Source organism: Megascapheus bottae, chromosome 13 (genome assembly GCF_031878675.1).
Source record: "Megascapheus bottae isolate mThoBot1 chromosome 13, mThoBot2.hap1, whole genome shotgun sequence".
Lineage (NCBI taxonomy): Eukaryota > Metazoa > Chordata > Mammalia > Rodentia > Geomyidae > Megascapheus > Megascapheus bottae.
Genome location: NC_143521.1, coordinates 10,126,699 through 10,153,495, shown reverse-complemented (window position 1 = coordinate 10,153,495; position 26,797 = coordinate 10,126,699). Strand labels below are relative to the sequence as shown.

At 37.2% G+C, this 26,797-nt stretch overlaps 1 protein-coding gene across 3 annotated transcripts in view; it reads left to right on the top strand.

Annotated features, from left to right (window-relative positions):
• Window positions 1–26,037, top strand: part of Cds1 (CDP-diacylglycerol synthase 1) — a 63,642-nt gene extending 37,605 nt beyond the window's left edge. Inside the window, exons 5-13 of one of the 3 annotated variants that reach the window (XM_090343283.1) lie at window positions 794–933; window positions 8,245–8,303; window positions 10,200–10,282; window positions 11,633–11,720; window positions 14,098–14,166; window positions 16,154–16,306; window positions 18,553–18,672; window positions 21,340–21,443; window positions 24,924–26,037. In XM_090343283.1, the coding sequence (XP_090199409.1) occupies window positions 794–933; window positions 8,245–8,303; window positions 10,200–10,282; window positions 11,633–11,720; window positions 14,098–14,166; window positions 16,154–16,306; window positions 18,553–18,672; window positions 21,340–21,443; window positions 24,924–25,053 (946 nt within the window). In that variant the 3' untranslated portion in view covers window positions 25,054–26,037. Of the gene's footprint in view, window positions 1–793; window positions 934–8,244; window positions 8,304–10,199; window positions 10,283–11,632; window positions 11,721–14,097; window positions 14,167–16,153; window positions 16,307–18,552; window positions 18,673–21,339; window positions 21,444–22,636; window positions 23,061–24,923 lie in introns of those variants that run through there. The other 2 variants (XM_090343285.1, XM_090343284.1) reach the window with 2 other exon arrangements.
• Window positions 26,038–26,797: the final 760 nt, after the last annotated feature.

Below are 26,797 nucleotides of genomic sequence, written 5' to 3'. Positions count from 1 at the left end.
AGAGGGGATTTATAGAGGCTTAAAAAGGTTCTCCTAGAGAGTTTTACCTGCTGCTTGTTCCTGTACCTCACCTGCCCTTTAAGAATCACTACTCACATGGCCATTGAGAAGAGTGTACTGGCCAAATCTTAGGCCAGGCAGGGATATGACTTACACAGGTTATTAAAAAGTGTTACAGACAGGCCTAATGGTAGAATGCCTGCCTAGCATGCACAAATCCATTCCTGGTCCCACATACACAGAAAAAGCCACAAGTGGTGCTATGGTTCAAATGGTAGAGTGCTAGCCTTGAGAAAGCTCAAGGACAGTGCCCAGGCCCTGAGTTCAAGCCCCAAGACTGATGAAAAAATCGTGTTACAAATGAGGGAAACAGTGGAGCGTAGGTTTCTTTGGGTCTGGCTTACTTCATTTAATATGAGTTTTTCCAAGTCTTTCCATTTCCTTATAAATGTGTTGATGTCATTCTTTCTGATGGAAGTATAGAATTCCACACTGTGCCCACTTATGGGCTAATTTTCATTAAGATTTTAATACTCTATGTGTGAGAGCGAACATGAGAGAGAAACACACAGACATGGGGACAGATGAACGAAGAATGTATATAGTGTTTTCCATACCTTTGTGGTGGAGTTTATTTTGAGTAGTATATTTTAGGTTTTCTGAATTCTGTGTTGATCTTTGTGTTATTATTTATATATATATATATATATATACACACATACATATATTTAGAATACTTTGGTTGTGTTAGGAGGAAAAGGCCTTAAAAATAAAATAACTTTTTAAATTATAGGTACTTTCTGCTATGTGTCAACTACTTTTTTTATGGAGAAACCGTTGCTGATTACTTTGCTACATTTGTTCAGAGAGAAGAACAACTACAGTTTCTTATTCGCTACCATAGGTTTATATCATTTGCACTCTATCTGGCAGGTAAGTGGAGAACTTACTCTGTATTGATATGTAGCTAATGCATCTTCCATGTTTAGTTTTTTACTTGTAATATTTAAATGTACAATCTTTCTTTGTTATATTGTATTCCTTTCTCTTCAGTTGTCTCATATGCATAAATGTCTGTCTGTCTTTCTTTTCCCCTCCCCTACCCTCCCCTCTCCTCTCCTCTCCTCTCCTCTCCTTAATTTCTGTGTTTCTTTCTGTTCCTGGGCTTGATCTCAAGGGCTAGGCATGGTCTTTTTACACAAGGCTAGAATTCTACCATTGATCCATAGAACCATTTCCAGCTTTTTTTGAGTAGATTATTGGAGATATGAGTCTTGTAGACTTTCTTGCCAAGCTGGCTTCAAACCATGATCCTCAGATCTCGGCCTCCTGAGTAGCTATGATTACAGGCATGAACCACTAGTGCCTGGATGTATTTCTCCCTTAAATAGAATTTATTTCATCTATTTAAAAATATAATTTTATTGTGATTATTAATGTGCAAATCAGGTAATGAGTATATTTCTTTTTTGGAAAATATTACCACTTCTTTTACTTTCCCCTTCTTATCCCAGCCTACAAATTGCATAGTTCATTTTTTTCCCTAGAATTTTAAAAGTACACAAGACTCTATTTAAAAAAATTCCTTTGAAAATTATCCTAGAGAAACTTTTAAATATATACAAAGAATATACATAGAATGTACAAAGAAATTCTCCGAGAACTCTCCAACTTCTAAGTAGAACTTTCACATAGAATTAATGGGCATAGTTTTACTAACATGGTTTGTTACATATGCAACTTTTTGGTATGCCATATAATGTGTTTTTATTATTTTATATTAAGAATCAGATATTTATGGTAAAAATTGGAAGTAAAAAACTTCTTTTCCTTAGTTGAATAAAGTTTTAGGTTCCAGAAAGCCAAAATATTAAACTTAAATTGAAATCATTAGTGTAATTTTCAGAGAATTGAGTTGTTTTTTGCTCCTAAAGGATTTTCCTCCTTTCGCCACTTTTGTTCAATCTAATTATCTGGCTCTGTTTCTACATTTAAAAAAATCATTACTGATGTATTTCCAGAAATTAAAATTCATAGAAATGGGGCCTGGAGTGTGGCCAAGTGGCGGTAGAGTGCTTGCCTAGCATTCACGAAGCCCTGGATTTGATTTCTCAGTGCCACATACATAGAAAAAGCCAGAATTGGGGCTGTGGCTCAAATGTAGAGAACTGGCCTTGAGAAAGCTTAAGGACAGTCCCCCAGGCCCTGAATTCAAGCCCCATTACTGGCAAAAAAAAATGTCAGAAATGGGTTATTAGATTAGTTCTGTTCTTTCAAGAGTAAGCATAGATATTCATTGGAAATAGTTCTGTTTCTACATTATGATCACTTTGGATGCTCTAAGCATGGTGATTTAGATAAAAAGTATACATTAAAAATGTTGTAGGGTAAAGTACTATCTCTGACTTCCTATTATGGGAAAAAAGAAGGTAATGTTTTCTTAGATTATATAAATTTTTTTTGGTCAATCTTTGGACTTGAACTCAGGGCCTGAGTGCTGTCTCTGAGCATTCCAGCTCAAGGTTATGGCCCTATTCCTTGAGCCAGAGTGCCACTTCTGGTTTTCTGGTGATCAATTGGAGATAAGAGTCTCACAGACTTTTTAGTTCCCTGGGCTGGCTTTGAATCACAATCTTCAGATCTCAGCCTCCTGAGTAGCTAGGATTACAGGAGTGAGCCACCACGCCTGACTTTAGTTTACATTTATTGTAGCAATACTTCTTTTCTGCTAGATTAAGTTTTAATAATATTAGTAGGAAATATACACAAGTGGCTTCTGGCTTTTTATTTTTCTTTGTTTTTAGTTTTATTGTGGTGGTAAACCTAGGATCACACATGCTGGGCACGTCCTCTCCCATTGAGGTGTACCCCAGCCTGTTTTGTTTTGTTTTTTGCCAGTCCTGGGCCTTGAACTCAGGGCATGGGCACTGTCCTTGGGCTTTCTCAAGGCTAGAGCTCTACCACTTGAGCCACAGCAGAGATTTGATTGCTTACTAGTCCTGAGTATGGAGAGGTTGAGATATTAGGGGAAATGAGGCAGGTAACATGCCTCCCAGGAGCTGAAGCTGTAGTTCATTGCTAAACTGTGAACAAGGATCAACTGAAGCATGAAAAAGAGGAGAAGGGCCTTGATCTCATGAGGGTGTGGAAGTCCTAGAAGTCTTAAAGAAGAGAAGGTATTGCAAAGGTGGAAAAAAGCTGATTTTTTTGCCCGGTGGAGAACAGGAAAGAGCATTCCAGCTGGCTAAGCCAGGATTTGAACCAAGGGAGGATTGATAGGCAGGAGCTGTGTCTGAGGTGCTTTGTGTGTTGGGAGAAGGGCTTGGATCTATTTCTGGGAAATCTTTGGGATTTTATTGTAAGAGATCTCCTAAGATTTGTGGTTCAGTGACAGATGTGAAGGGAGAGAGGCTAGGGAAGGAGCTCCTTTGAACCCTTAGGGTGTGTACTTGCTACAAAGGGGCTATAAGGTGAGAAAATGAAGACACAGTGGGTTTATCTTAGAACATAAATGCGTCTTTTTGACATTTTTTGCCAGTCATAGGGACTGAACTCAGGGCCTGAACACTGTTCTTGGACTTTCTTAAGCTAGAGCTCTACCACTTGCACCTCAGCACCACTTCCAGCTTTTTTCTATTTATGTGGTACCAAGGAATCGAACCCAGGTCTTTGTGCATGCTGGGCAAGTACTTTTACCAGTAGGCAAGTTCCAAGCCCAACTTTTTGACAATTTTTGAAAATTTTATGTGTTCTTGTTTTATATTTTAAAATGTACTTTATTATCAATGTTATACTATACTCACAAGAAGTAATAATTTCCTTTTGTTCATTTCCCAGTTTCTAACAATGGTAACACTTTTTCAGTACTTTATCCTACTAGGCAATTGACATTACAGTCCTCCCAATGTATTATTTGTTAAAAGTAAGCTGAGAGATGCTACAATGAAACTTTCAGTACAAAACCACAATAGAGCTCTCTGCCTATAGTCATTTTATGTGTGTGTGTAGACCTATTGGGTTCCAAGCACTAATTTGTGTTCTTCTTGTTTGGTTCATTCATAGGGCTCAGAGCAAGTCCTTGACATTTAGGTTCCCAGTACTATCAAATTAAAAGGCTGAGAACATGCACATCCACACACATTTCTTGCTATTTTCTTAGAATTACTGTTTTGATGGCTACTTTGAAGGAACTCTTAAAGTGTTTAGCAACATTATGAGCTTTGTCTACCAAGTGAAGTTAGACTTAAAAAGAATGAACAAAATAGAAAGAGTGCTGTGTTCAGATATTTTCCCATACTGTGGATGTCTTTGTTAAGTAACGTTCCAGTGGCTCCATCAAAGCACTGATGTTACTGCAGTAATCAAATGTGTTAAGAAGTGTAAGTCTCTGTAAATGTTCAAAGCAGAGATGATCATGCTATTTCATGGACATTGACCTTTATTTTTAATCCTGATGTTGTTCTGGGGCTTGAATTAAAGGCCTGGCCACTGTCCCTGAGCTTTTTCCATTCAAGTGTAGTGCTTTACCATTTGAGTCAATCATTTTTGTTAATTGGAGATAAGAATCACACAGACTTTTCTGCGCAGGCTGGCTTTGAACTGCAGTATTCAGATGTTAGCTTCCTGAATTAGGATTATAGTCGTGAGCCACCAGCTCCCACTTGACATTGACTTTGACTGAAATAAAATATAGATATCTTTCTATCTGATAAATTCTTTGAGAGCTATGACTTGTTTCCTCTTATTTAAAATGACTCACTAGGACCTAGAAGTCATCCAGACATTTAGATAATTTTTTCATAAAGTGAATTTGACTGATCGCAAAGAAGGGAAAAAAACAGTGGGATTGAAATTCATAACAAAGATTTTTCTAAAGTCTAGATACATATAGGAAGAAACTTTTTTAACACCAGTTCTGTGGATTGGATTTGAGGCTCTTTTGAAGCCAGACAGCTATTTAGTTAGATATTTGGCAGTAATGCATAAATGAGCTTACAGTGTCTGAATCTGCATATGTCTTAACTAACCACACTGGTTATGTTCAGTAAATATATTTCTTGGACTTAGGCATGGCTATTTTGTTTTTCTTTTAAATCTTTAAGGAGGTGATGTGAGTTGAATATAATGCATTGAATTTAAGAAAATCAATGGGCATATAGACTAACATATGCTTACAATTAAAATATTTTGCAAAATATATTACAAGTCTCTTTTATATCAGAGGATATTTTGATGAAATCTTTAGAGTCATAAAAAAAACCTCAGAAAGGACTATATTTTCAAAACCCCTTGTAAATTTTTTTTTGCCAGTCCTGGGCTTGAACTCAGGGCCTGAGCACTGTCCTTGGACCTTCTCAAGGCTAGAGCTCTACCACTTGAGCCTCAGCACCACTTCCGGCTTTTTTCTATGTATGTGGTACCGAGGAATTGAACCCGGGTCTTTGTGCATGCTAGGCAAGCACTTTAACCACTAGGCCAAACTCCTGGCCCCCCCTTGTAAATTTTTAAGTAAAGACTCCTATATACTGGATAATATTCTGTACCTTTAATAGAAAACTGTTTCTAGGTTGTTCAGGTATGGTTTGTTGGTGGATTGCTTGCTTAGCATGCACAAGACCCAGGTACCACTATTCTTTCTTTTTTGTCTTAGCTAATATGATCAGTTGGTATGATCATTTTTACAAAGCATGTACTTACCTAAACCTTTTTGTTAATAATTCAAATCTGAATAAAAACCTACATAGGTTAGTAGTCTTCTGAATTTTTTGAAGTTTTGATAGGCAAAAAATAATGAAAAGTTTAACCAAGTAGAGGATGAGGCATGTGTTAGTAGGCTGTACTATCCAAGCCTGAGTCTATACAGAATCAAGAGTGCTCAGTAATGTGCTGAATCACCAATGGTAAAATTAATAGCAGCCTCATTTTTTTCTTCATGTGCTCTCTTCAACTAAACCACAAGCCCTTAAATGCTAGCACCTGTCTCACGTGTCCTTTTTATAACTTGTGCTTGAAGCGTCACAGAGGCTCAAAATTTTCTTTTATTGTTTGGACATTTTTGTGTCTTTTTTGACTCTTGTGGGTGTCTCTTTCCATTGTGCTTTTCTTGACTTCACAACCTTCGTTCTCTAGTGTTCTTTCTTAAATATATTTCTCTCTAGTCTTTGGATAATGGGTTCTCACCACCACTCGGAACTCCTGAATCCACACGTTGTACACATCTTTCTGTCAGCATCACCAGCACATTTTCACAAATAACAATCATTTCAGCGCAGGATACCATACTTATATGTAAAAGCTATATATGAGGCATCCTTTTTTTCAGGAATACCTTTAAAAATTGTACTGTAATATAACCTGTAACCCCTCTATACATTACAAGAAAAACTGCAAAAAAAGAAATATTAAATAATTTAGTTGGTAATTTTGTTTGAAGAAATGTTTTAGGATGATGTAATATGTAATTTAAGCAAAAAAGAAACCATGTGTTTTGGACCAGTATTTGTGAGGAGATAATTTAGAGGTAATGATACTAAGATAGTCCATGATCATGTTTGGGACAAGGTGTCTGCTAGACAGAAAAAGGAGGCCCCAACTGAGTCAGCCTTTTGTCTCTACTTTGTGCTTTCCCCATTAGCCTCTGAACCAATGTGACATTCAACCTTAACTACAAACTGATAGCATAAAACAGCCTAGAAATTCAATTATTATTTGAACTACCAAATGTCTTTCTATAGAAGGAACTCTTGAAAGTAATGATGATAAAGAGAGACTTTTATGCGGTTGGCAATTGAAACATAAGCTCTATCTCCTCCCCTGTTCCCTCCCTCTTAACATAATAGCTTTCGCTTACTTTCCACTCAGAAATGTTTTCATGTTGCTTTTGCGGTCCAGTTAGTCGCTCTACCAACATGTGTTCTCTTCTGTCATTCTCCTCCACACATGGAAATATAAAATCAGTCTCCAAAGAGCAGCTCAGAGCAGCTGCTTGGGTCTAGGCTGTGATGAGAACTTACCCTAGAACATGGAATTGTCATGGTCTGTAGAGGGCAGATAAAGGATTTGTATGGAATCGCAGGTCTAGGTTTGTGTCTCAAAGAACTCACTCCCCAGATGTAGAGTACATGCGTGATTATCTGAATGAGAGTTGGTGTTTATTGTATTTTTAGATTCTTCTTTTGTCAAACAATCTTGAGATGTTTACTGGTATTTTGGACAAGAAATGCTTCATGTTGCCTGTCATTATTTTAGTATATGATTATTCGATTTCACAATTAAGTTGGAAGTAATTTCAATAATTTTCCACTAGTGAGATACAGACACAAAACCAAATGTTGGTAAATCATGAAATGATTAAATGGGTTATGTTTTACTAAATTTGTAACATTGTCCTGAGAAATTGCAAGTTAACTTCGCCTGAGTCTTACGGCTCAGATGTTAGCTAGAGTCCCCAACTCTTGAGGGTTAGTAAAATCGAACATTATTTTTTTTTTTTTGCCCTGTGACCTTCAGTACAATACCAAACTGTTCTATGCATTTTTCTTCATCTGTAAACTAGAGGCGGTAATAGGTTATTGAAAGGAGCCAGGAGTTAATATATAGTAGCTGTTTGATCCTGAAACCCATGTGTTCAATGGATGTTAGCTGACATAATGGTTAATTTTTATATTGTATAATTGTGGAATACATTCTGTATATACTCTTATGAATTGACTCTGTATACATGTCAGTCTGTGTCTGTATGTCTCTGTCTGTGTCTGGCTGTGTTTTGTTTCCTAGCAGAGCCCTCCAAATAAACCCAGGGCCCTGCATATATGAGAAAAGCACTCTGTACTTGAGCTACACCATTACCTCACTCTCTTTTTTTCTTTTTAGCAGTGTTTTAGTCTATTTTATTATCAAGGTGATATACAAAGGAGTTACAGTAACATATGTAAAGTAATGACCCTTGTTGAACATTGAACTGACAAAAATTTTATTCAACTGAAATTCAAGATCTATTTACTATGCCCACATAGGTTATTTAATTAATGTAAAAGACATGTGTTGAAATTGTGCCATGGAAAATATTAGGCACTTTGAAATTATTTCCCTCAAGAAATATATTAAAATGTAGTAGAGAAATGACATATAAATGAATGTCTGAAATATGCCTAGACATGATGAAGGACATTGCTTTATTTGATTCGGGGAGTTCATGCTTCATACAGAATTACACAACAAGTGCATGTTTTTGTTCTTGAACAGGTTTCTGCATGTTTGTGCTGAGCTTGGTGAAGAAACACTATCGACTACAGTTTTATATGGTGAGTATTAACCATTATTGTATAGTTAAAAAACCCTACCTCTATTTTTCTGTAGTGGAGCTATATAATCTAATCCATTATTTGATATCTTCTATATCTCAGTTTTGGAGGACCAATAAACGTCATGCTGGACGTTGAGAGATTTTTGTTAGCCTGATGCAGGAGACTCATGCCTGAAATACTAGTTACTCAGGGGGCTGAGATCTGAGGATTGAGGTTTAGACAGAGCAGAAAAGTCTGTGAGACTCTTATCGCTAATGAATCTCTGCAAAGCTGGCAATGAATCTGTGGATCAAATTGTAAAGTGCTAGCTTTGAGCAAAAGTGCTTAGCACTTAATCCCTAAGACCTGCACAAAAACAAAAAGTGTTAACTCTTCTAAAAAATTTCATTAAAAAATCAAAGATGAAAAATATAAATAAATTACTTAAATTCCTTGAAGATGTAGAAATTTGAAACTTTTTCAGTCTCTTGCACAATTAAATGTGGAAACATCTACTTCATTGTTTGGTGGAAGTTACTTGTGTTCCCAAGCTGTTAGCATGAGTGTAAAGCAGACTGAGGATATTTTCTTGGTACTTTGGATTACGCATAGATAGAATTGTGTAATTGCTTTTGGCATAGGAAGTTTTGCTAAGTGACTCAAAGTTTGTGTTTTATGAAATGTATTACTTTGTAAATTGAAGTTTTCTTCTTATGTTCTGATTGCATAGCTAATTATATATGTGTTAATAGGCTTTAGACTTGGATTCTATCTCCTATTGGTGCTTTCCTTTTTTTCTATTAAGACATCTTGTTGGGCTGGGGATGTGGCTTAGTGGTAGAGTGCTTGCCTGACATGCTTGAAGTCCTGGGTTTAATTCCTCAGTATCACATAAACAGAAAAAGGCAGAAGTGGTACTATGGCTCAAATGGTAGCATGCTAGACTTGAGCAAAAGAATCTCATGGACAGTACCCAGATCTTGAGGTCAAGCCCCAGAATGGCCAAAAGAAAAAAAAAAGGCAGTCTGTTAATTATTATTACTGGGAAATTATTACTTCTAGTTTCAGGAAATCTGAAAACAACATTATTAGAAAAATCTGTGAATAATCAAACAAAGTAGAAAATAAAAGATCTCTTGTGAAAGTAAGATCTTCTTTTGGTATCTTCAGGGCCTTGGTTCCATGACTACCAAAATCCCTTTGAGTAAGGCCTTTATATAAAGCACTGTGGAAGTAATTGTTTTATTATCTAGGGGATTTGAAAGGTCATCTTTTAGATCTCAAAATTATAAGCAATGCATTGGAGCGGTAGCTTCTTTAGTTTCACATTGTGCTACATGGATGAAATAGCAACCTTTGACTTAACACTAAATACTGTTATTGAAAACCTGTGAAGATCAACTTATGTATGAAAAAATATATAACTGAAGTACAATTGAATCCTGTTGTTTTGAATCATTTGAATTTAAAAATAACTCTGGGGAGAAGTTGCCATAATAAGCTTCTGAAGAAAAAGTATTTTCAAACATTTGTTATAAATACAGAATGCCCACAGAGGATACATTTCTCTAAATACCACAGCAATATTCTAAATTTATTATTTAAATCAAGTGGTCTAATATTAAGGTTTATTTTTATGTGTTTTTTAAGGTAGTAGAATATATCACTGCTATTACCTTTCCCTTGTGTATAAATTAAGATTGCTTTGTTAAATGTTTTCATTATTTCAACATTCTAATAGGCAAGATAATGAATATAATTTACTAACTGCACTTATCTTTGTATGACTTTATCTTCATCTTATTTTGACTCAGAGTCATGGCGTAAGTTTGTGCCTTAATTGTGCTCTCTTGCTTCCTTGGCTGCAATGATCAGTTGTGTTTGCTAATTTTTGTATTGTTGGGCTATTAACAGTTCGCATGGACTCATGTCACTTTACTGATAATCGTTACTCAGTCACATCTTGTCATCCAAAATCTGTTTGAAGGCATGATATGGTAAGGGAAAAATATTATGCTGCATTATATTTTATCTCTAGTTCTTATTTTTAGAAAAGACAAAATGCTCTAACATTGGCCAATGTCTTACAGATTTCTGCTAAATTGTACTAGTTATGTTTCATTCCCCTATTCCATTTCAGTAACTTGAGTTTTGCTTACTGTTTGGCAACTGAAGACAAAATGCTTCATTAACCCTTAGAAATCATAAAGTTCCAAGTGAAATGAAGAAAGCCCTCTTAAAGAACCTAAGCAATTGCCTTTGTAGATGATAGTAAACCTTAGTTACTTTTTACTTATTACAAAGGCTGGACTTCAAAAAGAGTTTTTCCTCAGAAGTACCCGCTCTCTAGCTGTTAAATGGATAGTTGTCTGCTTTTGTGGGAGTTGACTTAACAGCTCTGTGATAAGAGCCTGCAGAAAGCATTTTTATTAAAATTTATAGGCTGGGAGTTTGGGCTAGTGATAGAGTGCTTGCTTAGCATACACGAAGACCTGGGTTCGAATCCTCGATACCACATACATAGAAAAAAGTCAGAAGTGGTGCTGTGGCTTCAGTGGTAGAGCTCTAGCCTTGAGAAAGCCCAAGGAAAGTGTTCAGGCCCTGAGTTCAAGCCCCGGGTCTGACAAAAAATTAATTTATAAAATTGATTAATTAGTTGGAGAAAAAACAGAAGTTTATATAGAAGAAAGACTGACCACAATCCATTCTAACTTATTAACTAATACGTTTAAGAGTTGTTGGGTTTCATCAAGATAAATTTTATTACTTCAACAGCTTATGATTTTTGCTAAAGTTTATGTGTGTGTCTGTATAAAAAAGCTAGGAGTTACTTATTTTAAGCTTGTCTGCCATATAAAGACTTTTAATCAGTGGACTGTTACTGAAGTAAGTAATTTATATACAATTCACAGAATTTAATGCAATCATAGACTTACTATGATACAATTAAAATTAATACATTTTATAAAATAGAATTTGCATTAAGAACTTGATACAAATTTATCAGATTATAATCTGTCTATACAAATGATTCACTTCCATTTAAAAGGCTGCTTTTCTTGAAAGAAATTTCATATTTTATAATTTGTTCTTCATAAAATGCAAATGTAAATGTTCATAGCTATAGAAATTGATTATTTTTAGTAAAATTCTCTTATTGTGCTAGTTCATAGATTTCACTCTGCTTAATTTCTGATTGAGGAAATGTGGTTGATATTTATTGTTTCTGCTAATGTTTTGTCAAGAACTAGGCCATAATATAATGTAAAGGATTATTATAATTGGTTCCTAATGACTCATAATATGCTACTTAATCATCTGGACTTTTTCTGCTGCCTTTCTTTAAGGTTCCTTGTTCCAATATCAAGTGTTATCTGTAATGACATCACTGCTTACCTTTTTGGATTTTTTTTTGGACGAACTCCATTAATTAAGGTAATGGAAAAGACAGTCCACTCCCATAGCCTTACAGATTAGACACTGGAAAATATTTCCTACAACCATTTTGCTGTTACACATTGTTTTTACTTTCAGGTACCTGTGATTTTCCTTAGCTGTATTTAGCAATACTCCCATTAATTCTTTCTAGGTTCTTCATCAGTGTCTACTCCGAACTGAACTCTATCACTGACCCTGATTCATGAAGGCCACTTGCTTTCCTCTTAACTTGTCTCCTCAGTTGTCCCTTTCTGTTCCAAAATGTTTAAAAAGCAAATTATACCAATCTCATATACACTTCTCTCATTTCCCCAAATTTTACCTATGGAAAAATACTGATGGAGTGGAAAAATACTGACAGAAAGCAAAAGGAGTGTTGCTGGACAGACCATGTTGTTTTACCTTAGATTTGATTCTGTTCATGAGAAGTGGAGACAAAAACATGAACAAGTTGATTTTTACCAGAATAGATGAATTCAGTTCCACAGTTCTCATTTGGAGGAAGAAACAAATAGAAATCAAACCCATTTACTAGAACTGATTTTTTTAAAGAAAAATTGCTTTTCACATTGGGACTTCATGCAGGAGTCACTAGACTTCATAGAGTGGGCAAATTCTACAATGGTATTTTTGCAGACTTACTAGGCAGGTCCGTGACCACTTGAACAAAGTCCCCAACCCAGTTACTTTATTACTTTGATGTTATCATTCAGAAACTGTTTTTTGGGGGAATTTAAGACCATTGTTTAGAATTATCATGCTGTTTGTTCATAGTGAGTGAAGGTTCCAAGAGAAATATTCCTGGAACAAGGAAGGCAGGGACTTCCTGTTCTTCAGAAGAACTTGGTCAACTCTATTCCCTGTGAGAATCCAGACTCAGCATCAGGCTAAGCTGCAGGGATATTACAGGCTGGTATATATCCTTGAAATGAGTCAAAAGCAGTTGTATCACAAGAACCTGGGATCTGTACTGGCCAAGTTTTTGGTTTAATTCTTTCAGGAAGACTGTTAGAGCCAGAGCAGAACCCGATTTTGAACTTTGCCTTCTGGTGATTTTTTTTTTAACTAGGCAGGATTAATTGTGCAATAAACCTAGATGATTGTGTAATTAACTCATAATATGATGTGTCACCTTGATTTGATAAAGTCAGCTTTAATCTGCAGACTCTTTTGAATTTGAGTTCATTTATACCTGTTGATTTATCTGTTCCTTTCCTAAAGCAAGACTCTTAGAGACCTTGAAAAGATACTATGTCTGCCAACCATTCTGGTTTAGGGCTTCATGAACATCAGGACAAAGAGCATACAAAGAACTTAGATATCTCAGCCTATACCCACCCTCATGTACTTCTCTCTGATACTCCGTTTCTGTCACTGTTATTCCAAAGATCATCCATGATCTCCAGATGACTATATCATTATACACATATCTTAGTCTTTATCTAATATGGGGCTTTGGGCAATTAGTTCAGTCCATTCCTGACTCTTCATGCCACTGCATCACCAGGTTCCAGATTCCTCCACCCTGCTCTCCCTGAATGCCCCATTGACTATGAAACAATAGCCCAGTGGTAGAGCAAATAGTATCCATTATTATAAGCACAAGAAGTTCTTTTCTTTTTGTAGACAGACATAGATTGTTAAAAAAAATAATGGGAGGAAGAGGGTAGGAAAGGGTGGGAGAGGGTAGCAGAATTTGTAAATACTTGAGGGGTAAATACAGAATTTCAGGCTGTGGATTTTTTCATTTAGAAATTTCTTGTGTCTTTAGTACATTAGAAATGTATGAAAACCTGAGCTGGGCATGGTGCCATCTTGCTGAGACAGAAAATCACAAGTTCTAAGCCAGCCCGAGTGACATTCATATTGAGATCCTGTGTTTCCCTTTGCCTTCACTCAACCCAGCCACATTCCCACAAGTAAAGGAAAGAAGAGAGGAGAGAGAGAAGGGAAGGGGGGAGGAGAAAAAATAAAGGAAGATGATATCCTATGATGTCCATTTTTTGTTGTATTCAAATTGTGGCTAGTATCTCACACTCTTGAAATGAATGTGGATGGACCTTATTCCCAGAACGATAAAATTATGGTATAGTTATCTAAACAGTTTATGGCTTTTTGAGAGGAGTAAAGCAAATTACTTAACAGAAATGAACACTGATAGCGAGCTCCCCATGTTAGCAATTCTACTGTGTTAGATGCTAGTTAAGGCAGGTGCACAATTCAAATCGGATCATAGGACAAGGGAGGAAAATTTAGACAATTATAATAAAACCAAGGAGAGAGGTAGAAGATATTGAGAGGACACCTAGAACAGTGTTTGCACATGGAATGTGTGTTTTGTAAGTGAATAATCTTTGTTTATTTGACCTTTTAGTTGTCTCCTAAAAAAACGTGGGAAGGATTCATTGGTGGTTTCTTTTCTACTGTCGTATTTGGATTCATTGTGAGTTTTACCATGAACTTTATATTTTGAAAAATTGTGCTGCATGTCTATTTTGAATCTAGAAAGAAGTCAAACCTCAAAATTGTACAATTTTTATTTAAACCTAAACAGAGCACATTTTGTACCCCAAAAGTTTTCATCTGGCTTCATATCAGAACAAATTGGGAGCTTAAAACAAAATTCATGTCCAGCCTTATCCCAGGGTGATGAGATTCACCATTGTTCTGCTGAGGGTTTTTTGTTTTTGTATTTTTTTACCAGTCCTGAGGCTTGAACTCAGGGCCTGGACACTGTACTTGGACTCCTTTTGCTCAAGGCTAGTGCTATGTCACTTGAGCCACACAGCACCACTTCTGGCTTTTTCTGAGTATGTGGTCCCAAGGAATAGAACCCAGGGCTTTGTGCATGCTAGGCAAGCATTCTACCATTATGCTATGCTCCTGGCCATGCTGCTGAGTTTTGATGGTTTCTGTGGAGTTTACATTGCTGGGGAAGGGGTGTCTTGAAGTCCTAGAAGATAATCTAATGATGCTGAAGAGCTCTGATTTCTTAATACTGGTGGTCACTTGGCTCAATAAGTAGTTTCTGCTTTTAAGACCATCTTGAGGGAAAAGTTAATTATAAGTAGCTATTTTAATGCTATTTTTGTGTATATGTGCCATTCCTGGGACCTGAACTCTGTGCCTAGGTGCTGTCCCAGAGTTTTTGTGCACCATGCTAGCACTCTGCCACTTGAGCCCCAGCTACATTTCCAGTTTCTTCCATAGTTTTGAGAAGATAAGAATCTAGTAAACTTTCTTGCTAGGCTGGCTGAGATCTGAGGATCTCAATTGAGTAGCTAGGATTTATAGGCATAAGCCACAAAGTCCTGGCTAAGGTTAACTTTTAACATTCAGATAATGGGCGTGCTTTTTGCTTAAAGATTAATTTATGATTGTAGAATTTAGGTTTTTATTAAAAGATGTCTGGTGAAAATCAATAGGATTACATTCTCAGTAAAAGGACCAAATAAAATTTGATTAAAAAAATGAAATTCTGGAACTGAGAATGTGGCTTAGTGGTAGAGTGCTTGCCTACTGTGCATGCAGCCCCGGGTTTCATTCCTCAGCGCCATATAAATAAGAAAAAAAAAAAAAAACCTGGAAGTGGTGCTGTGGCTCAAGTGGTAGAGCTCTAGTCTTGAGCAAAAGAAGTTCAGGGACAGTGCTTAGGCCCTGAGGTCAAGCCCCAGGGCTGGCAAAAAAATAAATAAATAAATAAAATTTTTGAATAGAATATTGATTGGATGATACTTGATAAATGGTATAGTAAACAAGGATCCAATCTTAGGCCAATGTTTATACATTCAAAAATAAAAACCAAACATTAAGTACTTTACAATTCAGTCCTTGACTCTTCATATCTTCTTAGCTTATTAAGATTTAATTATACATACTTTTAAAAAGTGAGATCTTGACTGGGTGCCAGTGACTCATGCCTGTAATCTTAGCTACTCAGGAGACTGAGATCTGAGATCATGGTTTGAAGCCAGCATGGGCAGGAAAGTTATAACACTCTCATCTCCAATTAAACAGCAGAAAACCAAAAGTGGTGCTGTGGCTCACAGTGGCAGAGCACTTGTCTTGAGGAAAAAGGCTTAGGAACAGCAGCTATACTCTCAATTCAAGCTTGATGATGACAAAAGTAGTTTTTGTTTTTGTTTTTTTTTATAAAAAGATCTTGCTATGATGCTTTTTGCAAAAGGTCAAATCAGCTTTTCCTCCCTCCCACTCTGTGGTCATATGTAGTTCTCACTTCCTTCAAAAACTCTCTTGCTCTCTAAAGGTTTTTCAGAGGAACTATTATGACCTTCTGAATTTACAAATATATATATATATATATATATTGGACTGTTAATAGAAATTCTGGTATTGTATGTCTGGGCTTTCTCACATACTCATTTATGTTTGGGCAGTGTTTCATGAACTCTTCTTGCTTTGTTCTTCAGGCTGCCTATATGTTATCCAAATACCAGTACTTTGTCTGCCCAGTGGAATACAGAAGCGATGTCAACTCTTTTGTTACAGAATGTGAACCCTCCGAACTTTTCCAGCTTCAAAGTTACTCCCTGCCTCCCTTCCTACAGGCAGTGTTGAGAAGGGTAAGAGTGAACACAGAGCACAGCTGGGGATTCTTAATCCAAACACTAAAGGAAACCATTTTGATGGAACTTTTAACTTTATAATGTAAAAGTGGCTTTCATATCTGAATACCAGGAATAATATGCTCTTGTGATTTCTTTCTGAAGCGTAAAATGTGTACTATGCATCATTTATGTACAAAGTATATATTTGCCTAATAATTAAAGTCCTGGTGGTAATTTTATTTTCTATTTTTAAAAAATTCCCCAGTAGATTTTTTATAAACCAAATGGATAGAATGAGTTTTATATGTTACTAGTATGAATTTAACTAACAAGTTAGAAATGTGTGTGTGTGTGTGCGCGCGCGCGTGTGTGCGTGTGTGTGCTTGAACTGAACACCGGGTACTGTCCCCCAGCTTTTTTCCTCTACCACTTGAACCACAGCTCCACTTCTAGCTTTTTGGTGGTTAATTGAAGGTACGTGTCTCATGGATTTTCCCCACAATCCTCAGATCTCAGCCTTCTTATTACAGGGTAAGTCACTGGTGCCTATATGTTTTTATTTTTATTTTTTTAAAGGTGTTCCAATTCAACATATCAAGATATAAGTACTATGCAAAAGTTTGAAACTGACTCAGTTTAACAATTAGGATTCACTAATTGAAAAAGCCCTTGATATGTTGAGGATTTTTACATTAGTACAGAAAGCTTCTAAGAATGGACTTTTGGGGGGCTAGTAATGTTTGACTTCGTGATAGAGTGCTTGCCTAGCATGCATGAAGCCCTGGGTTCAATTCCTCAGTACCACATAAACAGAAAAGGCTGGAAGTGGCACTGTGGCTCCAATAATAGAATGATAGCCTTGAGCAAAAGATCAGAGACAGTGCATAGGCCCTAAGTTTAAGCCCCAGGACTGGCAGAAAAAGAAAAGAATGAACTTTTCTCTAAAACTTTGCTGCCATTGCAAGCATCTTTGCAGTCAGGTCTCACATGAAGGATGTTCATATACCACTGGTAGAACTCTGCTGACCTACATACACCATCAGGACTATGATGCCATTAGTGGGAAGTCAGATAACTGTATGTATTTTCATGCATACATATGTATATCTGAAACTTTTTTATTAAGCTATGATGGTTAACCTTTTTAAAGAAGCAGGTTAATCAATAACATATTTCTTTTCTTGAGTTCTCAGTAGTAAAACAAGGATTTCAAGAATCTTTTCAGTATCCCTGCCCTGTTACCTGCTGAAATATTCCCATGGTACTAATCTAGGATACAGAATAAGATTGTTGTTTTGATAGCAGATCCAAAACTTGGTAAGCCAAACATTTTTATGTGTGATATTTATTTAAAGGAGAGCAAGAGCTATTAGTTTGCAAAATAATTTGACTGTGGTTATTTATAATTGACTCAGTAATGCTTATTTTGGTAATGTTTTTGTTATTGTTATTTCTTGATTGTTTTTGAGGCATGGTTTTGCTCAGTAGCCCAACAAACTCTCAAGTGTTGAGATAACAAGCCCTTGATAGACTTATTTTTGTTATGTTTCTAAAATATTTAGACTTAGTTTTAAGATAAAAAGCCAACTTTCCCATACTATATTCAATTAAATAAAATTATATGTGTATACTAGGCACTAGTAAGCTCATGCTTATAAATCTACCTCTTGAGATCTCAAGAATGTAGTTAAAGCCAGCCTGGGTAGGAAAGTCTGTGAGACTCCTATTTCCAGTTAAACACCACAAAAGCTGGAAGTGGAAGCTGGAAGCTCAAGTGAAAAGTGCTAGCCTTGAGCTTCTTTTCCCAGAGTACAAGCCCCAGGACTAGCACATAAATAAAATAATTATATATGAAGGTGTGTGTGTGTGTGTGTGTGTGTGTGTGTAGTACAAAGTTTAAATTGCAATTACAATTACAAAAGCAAAGCTACTGGTAAAAATAAAGCATTTATGGGAATTAAACTCAACTGTTGCAGAATCTTAGAAGAATCAGAAAGCACTCACATTGGGAGATTGAAGGTGCAGCTGGTCCAGATTTTGTTTTCAACAGGGGCTGGAGAGTGCTGGCTAAGTAGAAGATAGGACATATTGCCTGCAAGTGTATTTTTCTCCCATGATCATGAAATTAGCAAAAAATGTGGTTTATTTCTGACTTACTGTTTATATCATAGTTCCTAGATGAGGCACATGTTCAGATATAACTTTAATGTAGGCTTGTTCCAATATCCATCCTTTCTCCTTGTTCTTTTTTTCATCCTTAGGAGACGGTGAGCTTGTATCCATTCCAAATTCATAGCATTGCTCTTTCAACATTTGCATCTTTAATTGGCCCTTTCGGAGGCTTCTTTGCCAGTGGATTCAAAAGAGCTTTTAAAATCAAGGTGTGTGTTTAGATTTTGTTGCACTATTAGTGAACATAATTAGAGACTGTGTCTTTGTGAAATTTGGTTCAGTGTGATTCTCCATTAAATCCTTACACAAAAAAATTATACTGTGATTTGTTTCAGCCTCACAGAATGCTGTCCAGCTGGTTTGAGTATATTCTTTTGTGTTAGGTTTTGGTCGTGCCAATTTCATATCTTCTGAGGGTCATGTCCAATTCTTATAGCAATGACATGTTCTCTTGATGTCAGTTGAAACATGGAATCCTGTTCTCATGAGTGTGAGTTGTCTAAAGTGTAGTGCTTTCCCCTTAAAAGTATACAATGAAGAGCCTTTGTTGTAATAGGTTTTGCCTATCAATTGTTTTATCAAACCTGGTCAGCACCAGATATCACTGATAGATGATCCATGAAATCTGTCTGTAGAAGCTTACCATTTTTTTTCATTTTATTTTTTATTATCCAGGTAATGTATAGAGGGGTTACAGTAACATTTGCCAGATAGTATGGTGCATTACTTCTCACATAGTGATACCCCTTCTCATGGTTTTGTCCCCATTTCTCTCCCTCTACCCCCTCCCAATCATCTTCCTCACCCATCCCTTTCCTATTTCAAATAAACATATATATATATATATATATACACACACACACACACACACACACACACACACACAATATACCAGGTAACAAAGTGTTAGATACTATAACAATATGAGATTAACCAAAGGGCAACAAAGGAGAAGAGAAATAACATAGTACATTAAGAATAACAATCAATCAAGATAAATCTCTTGTTTCCATATCCTAGAGATCCTTTCAATTAGTCTCATCCTATATGACCTATGTATTTAGGTTTTGTGCTATTGTAATCCTCTGCTAGGAGAGTCCTAGATGTGTACTAATTATTAGAATGAGGGGAACCACTGAGCCTATGTTCCTTTGGGTCTGGCTTACTTACTGTGATTTTTTCCAAGTCTTTCCATTTCTTTCCAAATAGGTCAATGTCATTCTTTCTGATGGCAGCATAGAATTCCATTGTGAAGCTTACCATTTTTTTTTTACCAGTCCTGGGGCTTGAACTCAGGACCGGAACACTGTCCTTGGGCTTTTTCAAGGCTAGTGCTCTACCACTAGAGCCACAACCACTTCCAGCTTTTTTCTATGTATGTGGTACTGCGGAATCAAACCCGGGTCTTCATGCATGCTAGGCAAGCCCTCTACCACTAGGCCAAACTCCCAGCCCCATGCTTATCATTTTTTAACTGATATTTAGGCTAATATATTCCAATGAGCTAGCATGTTTTTCTTTTTATCCCAATCTTAAGAAGAAGAAAGCTGTGTCATTCTAGAGCAAGAACTGTTGAGGTAAATATGAGTTAGGGTCTGTCAACAGGCTAAAATAGCTCCTCGGTAGCTGTTAGCTAAATAAAAGGATAGGCTAGGCAAGCACTCTACCACTAGGCCAAACTCCCAGTTAAGTGAAGTAAGCCAGATTCAAAGGAACTTAGGCTCAGTGGTTTCCGTCATTTGTCATAATCAGTAGAAACCTTGGGCTCTACTAGCAGAGATTTGCAATAGAGCAAAATCTTGATACATAAGGACATATAATGTGAAGCTAATTGAAAGGACCTCCAGGATAGTGAAACAAAGCCATATAATGAATGACTGTTGTCCTTAATGTACTATGTTATCTCTCATCTCCTTTGCTGTCCCTTGGGTATCTCATATTGTTACAGTACCTCACTTTGTTATCTGATATATTGAATTTATTTGTATTTGGTTAGTTGAAATTTGATAGGGAAGGGGGGAAAACCAAGATGGGGGGGCTGAGAGGGGGAGGGTAAAGGGTACCAAGACATGTGAAAGGGTATCAATGTATGTGAATTAATGCACCTTCTATATGGCAAATATCATGTAACCCTTTTATTAATTACAATAAAAAATATAAAAAAAAACAAAAAATAAAGTCATTAACAAAAAAAGGATAGTCTAGAAAGAAATTAGATTTCCTTTTTTTTTTTTTTTTTTTGCCAGTCCTGGACTTAAGCTCAGGGCCTGAGCACTGTCCTTGGATTTTTCTCAAGGCTAGAGCTCTATCACTTGAGCTTCAGCACCACTTCTGGCTTTTTCTAAGTATGTGGTACCAAGGAATGGAACCCAGGTCTTCTTGCATGCGAGGCAAGCACTCTACCACGAGGCCAAACACCCGACCCCAGAAATTAGATTTCTTATAGCTGATAGCATTTTAAGTTGAAAAAGTTTCATTATGGGCCAGGAACATAGCCTAGTGGTAGAGTGGATTGCTTAGCATGCACAAAGCCCTGGGTTCAGTGCCTCGGTATCACATACACAGAAAAAGCTGGAAGTAGCGCTGTGGCTAAAGTGGCACAGTGATAGCCTCGAGCAAAAGCTGTCTAAGGACAATGCCCAGGCCCTGAGTTCAAGCCTCAGGAATGGCAAAAAAAAGTTTTATTAATGAGAAAATTTTAGTGCTTGACCTAATTAAATACTTTGTATTGGATGTATTCTAAAAAAATTATATTTAGTGCAAAACTTAGAGAGCAGAAATATTTTTCTTATAGAATCCGTGGTGCCAGAAGAGACCTTTACAGATAAGAATTTTTTTCTTTGCAAGCTTGTTAATGCATTTGTTTGCTTCTGTAGGATTTTGCAGACACCATCCCAGGACATGGTGGGATAATGGATAGATTTGACTGTCAGTATTTGATGGCAACTTTTGTGCATGTGTACATCACAAGTTTCATAAGGTACTTGATTTTTAAAATCTTCTCATTTCCATCAATATCAGTCTAAGTTAATATTTTCTGTCAATGTACTTGATAATACCAAAGTAAATGGTGGTCCCTAAAATTGTAACTTGGAGAAAAAATGTTATATTGTAATCATTTTATGTACATTTTAGTAACAAAGCTATAAACTAGTATATGCCATCGTTCTTAGCAGGTCACAGTTAAAGACTCAGTTAATGTAAATGATATGGGAATGGACGGAAACATGAGACTTCCCTTTTCAGCTGTGAGCATTGCAATGATTATGAGCAGGTTCAGTTTACTAACTGTTTGAATGCCTGCGATACACTGTAGAACATTCCAGGTGTCAATGTAGTAAAGAACAAAACAAACCAGATCCCAGCAATCTAAGCTCTTGTTGGGAGGTTGGAGAGTAGAGGCACCGATATGGCTAACAAGCAAGTGTGGCTTGTTAGGTGGTCCTATAGAGTAAGAAAAGCCAGGGAAGGAGGCTTTCTTTATCCCTGTGAGGGGCAGGGATTGATGGTGGATGAATAGATAGATGTTACTGTTTTATACAGTATAGCTTACTTTTGTTGAAAAACCTAATGTTATGGACAGGCCACATGTTAACTTTGTGTTTCATGGTCTGTACCCTATAGGGTTCAGAGGGAATGATACCTCAGGCTACAAAGTGAAATTTAAATTTAGATATTCCCAAGTGTCAACTTTAAATATATACTCATAGCAATATAATAATTATGTAGTATTTTTGGAGAGAAAGAAGGTCACAGTCCTATGAGAAATGAATTATTTTCATATATATATATATATATATTTGTGGGTCGTGGGTCATGGGGCTTGAACTCAGCCTGGGCAATGTCCCTGAGATCTTCAGCTCAAGGCTACTGCCCTACCCCTGGGCCTGGGCACTGTCCTTGAGCTCTTGGCCCAAGACTACCGTCCTACCCTTGAGCCAAGCCCCACTTCCCATTTTTAGAGCTTAATTGGAGCCCCAGCTGTCTTTGAACCTTGATCCTCAGATCGCAGCCTCCTCAGTAGTTAGTATTACCGGCATACTCCATGGCTCCTGACTTGTTAATGTTTTGGGTTTTTTTTAATGGTGTGTACAGTTTAATCTTCATTGATATCTGCTGCTGTTTCTCATTCCTTCACCTGCTTTTAAGTTCAATTTGCTGTTTCTTTTCTAGCTTCTTGAGATGAAGCCCAGATTATTTTCCGTAGAGCCAACCAAGACCATTAACTTCTTTATTACAACTTTACCCTCATCCTATAAGATGCGGTATTTATATTTTATTGTTTAGTTACAAATATATCCTGTCTTCCAGTAATATTTTTTGACAAAGGGTATATTGTTTTCCAAAAAAACAAAGATTTTTTTCTTCTTGTTTGTTGATATTTGCCCTAGTGCCCTATGGTTGGAAAACATGTTCTTGATGTCAGGATTTACTTTTTGAAGATTTTTTTGTGCTCTGTTTCATATTCCGCCTGCATATGCAACACATGTGCTTTCTACATTTTAGGTGCAATATTGTGTGTGTTAGATGAAATTTAAATCTTCTGTTTGGATTATTTTGTTTGGATTATTTTATAGTCTGACTATTCTATCCGTTACTAAAAATGCTTTGAAAAAAACCAAAAGAACGTTGTTAAAATTTCTTGTTCTTGCTTTGATTATGAATGTGTACTTCTGTTAACTTCTGTTAATTTTCATAGTGTGTATTTTGAGCTTGTATTGGCTATATGCCAATTTAGTCATATTTGTGTGTTAAATTGATCCTTTGTCATGAAATGACCATCTTTATTACTTGCCTTAATGTCTACTTTGTTGTAACTTCTTTTTTCTAATAACTTTTTTGTTGCTTTTTTTTTTTTTGCCAGTCCTGGGGCTTGAACTCAGGGCCTAAACATTGCCCTTAGGCTTTTTCCTCAGGGCTAGCCACTTCCAGCTTTTCTATATATGTGGTACTGAGGAATTAAACCCTGGTCTTTGTGCATGCTAGGCAAGCACTCTACCACTAGGCCAAACTCCTGGCCTCTTTGGTCACACTTTTGTCAGTATAATTACTCCTTTGTCTAACCTTTTATTTTTAACATTATTCATTTTATTACTATTATTATTATTGCAATACTAGTGTTTGAACTCAGGGCCTCACAGGGCCTCACATTTGGTAAGCAAGTCCTTATCATCAAACTATTCCTGCACTGAATGTTTTTAAGATTTTTATTCCCTGGATGTACTCTACTGTAAGCTTCTATTTCTAGGGTTCTTGTTATAATTCATATGACTAGTACGTGCTACCATAACTAATTTATTCCACTAGTGATAGAATTCTGTGAATTTTTTTCTGCCTAAGGTAGCTTTGAACTGTCATCCTCTTGATATTAGCCTTTTGAGTAGCTAGGATTACAGGCATGAGCTTCCAATGTCTGGCTTTTAGAATCCTTTATCTTTGTTTCTAATGGTGTGTTTTCTTTTCAAACAAGCATATGCTTGTTGCTATTTTTTATGTCCTTACATTTTTAATTAGAGTTGCATATCGCCATAGTGGGAGAAATCGGCTTATATTCTTTCATGAAAACAAAACAAACAAGACAAAAAAAAAAAAAACCCGCAGAACCTCCTCTCTTGGAGAGAGGTCCTGCAGAGCTCTGCAGTGCGTGTTTGAAAGCAGAAATTCTACCAAGACCAAGATGAGAAACGCCACCACTGGAAGGTGCTGAGCACCTGCGGATCCAGTATTTTGCATTTAGCTGAATTTGCTGGAAGAGTTTCTTTTCTCAGTGGTCACCTACCTTGGGTTTGTGCTATGAACCTGTGAGGCCTTTTCAGTAATATTGCCATATTGGAATTTACCGAAGACTTCCTCTGAACCAAGGCTCTGGCGTTTATTATTGTACAGCCCTGTGGGGACTTCGATGCAATGGTTACCACTTCCTATTCTCTTTGAATGAGCATGCACAGTTCCCTAGGGATATTTATTCAACGAAGTATTTTCCACCATCTGAAAGATTTTTTTTTTGAGGGTAAAACATTGTGACTATATTTTCATGCCCTCTTTTTCATTTAATCTGTCTATTAGGCTTTAAAGAATGTTTTCGGTCCTGTTTTTAGATTTGATTTTTGCCCTAACCTTTTAATACAGGCTGCTCAGCAGGACATTTCCATAGCTCTAACATGGCCAGAATTGTTTTTCTGTGTGTGTGTGTGTGTGTGTGTGTGTGTGTGTGTGTGTGTGTGTGTGTGTGTGTGTGTGTGTGTGTGTGTGTGTGTGTGTGTGTGTGTGTGTGTGTGCGTGTGTGTCTGGACCATTCAAACTAGTTTTAGTTTCTTGGATTCACCCTTGACACTACTTATGAAGAGCTCTCCTTTCTGCAAAGGTTGCAGTTATGCTCTTGACACAAGGACTCTGATGCCAGATTTCTCTGAGCCATGTGCTTCACTGAGCCCTGTTGTCTTTTCTACCTTCTCCTCAGGGGTCCAAATCCTAGCAAAGTGCTACAGCAGTTGTTGGTACTTCAACCAGAGCAGCAGCTAAATATCTATAAAACTCTGAAGACCCATCTTATTGAGAAAGGCATTCTGCAGCCTACCCTGAAGGTGTAACAGGATCCTGAGTGGGTGGCACTGTGCCCAGAGACGCCTGCAGAAGGGGGCGGGGACCTGCAGAAGAAACCCTACACCTGTGCACAACACACGTGAATGTTTCTTCTCCGAAATTAATGTGAATATTTAACAAGCACTTACCTGATCTAAGTTATGAAACAAGTAGCAGATTGCCAGCAAACTATGCTGTTCTTTTTCTGAGATGTAGTTTCTGATGTTGACTTCCTTCCCCTTACCTGCTGGGTTTCATAATGGAAAAGACTTGTATTTTAGAGTCAAACCCTATAAAGTGAGGCTGTCTCAAGCTCAAGATTGCACTTGGCAGTGGGATCTCTTGCACAAATACTTTGGCACTTGGAGCAGCCCTTTATTTTCAGCAGAATGTTTGAATATAAGGCACCCTAGGAAGTGAGCTCTCCTGCGCTTCCTCCTCCCACTCATCTGTTTTCTGAAGGGTTGAGTGGATTTCCTTTGCTTTCTCTTCGCTCCCTTTCTTTACTTTCCCTCTCCTTTTCTTCCTTCCCTCATTTTTTTCTTCTTCCTTTTTCTTCCTTCCCTTCTTTTTCCTTCTTTTTCTCCCCCACCACTCCTCCTCCTCCTCCTCCTTCTCTTTCTTTTTCTTTTCTGTTTATTCTGGTTTTGTTTGTACCACTTAGGAATTCAACCCAAGGCTTCCTACACACTAGTTAAGTGTTCTACCACTGACCTACATTAGAACCCACTGTCTGCCTTTCAAAGAAGTAGATAAAAATCATTTACCAGGAGAAAACATGCTGTATCTAGATAGGTTCAAAATTAATTTTTTAGAAACAGTGAGCATCACATTTCTACTACTGATAAAATTGTTCAGAAAAACACATCCTCACAAAAATCTTTTTGAGAGAAACAGAATTGCACCCGAATCCAGCATATGGATTCTCTACAGATTGTCTCTGCAGAGGATTGGAGCTCGGGATGGGGGCCCAGGTAGGGTCATGTGTTTGGACCTGGTGTCCAGGCCTCTACATTGTAGGGCTGGTGGTAGCCTCCAACACCCAGGCACTATCTCTCAACATCTGGAGAAAGAGGAAGGGGATGGGCGTTCAAGTAGGCAGGTGTGTCCTGTGTATAGGAGGTGCTGCTCAGCTGTGTCCTGGCTGCCTGGCTGCCTTGTGGTCTCCAAGCAAGCTTGGAGGCTCGCTTGGAAAGCAAGGAGGACAATCTGCCCAGAGGCCCAACCCCAGATAGCTACTCTATCTCTCTGCACCTCCTGATCTGCCATAGACCTCAGGCTATCCACTGACTTCTTTTTCTTCCTTGAATGAGAATCAAGCAGAAGTGATTTCCCACACAGAACAAAAAGCACACGAATGCCAAATCTTTCCTTTGGTGACTGGACACTGAACCCAATGAGACTAACTTTCTCCTCAGTGGACGATAATACGCTGCTGTCATGGCTCTGCATTGAACAGTCGGCAATAAACCTTTAACACCACCCAGTGCTCCTGGAGAGAAGGTGACAGGGGAGACATAGATATATTTTAAAGAGTCTTTTGCTAATGCAGAGAGTAAATATTTTATTTAAATCAAAAAGAGATATAAATTATTTTGTACTTCTGTGCTACTATGATTCCTAAAATAAAAGGTGAAATGATAGGTAGTCTGAGCGTCACAGCAAGCCCACAGCCTTCAGCCTCACCGCAAGAGCTCCACGAGTCTGCCGGAGCAGGTACATGAACACCACGAATCTCTAGGCATGGCCAGC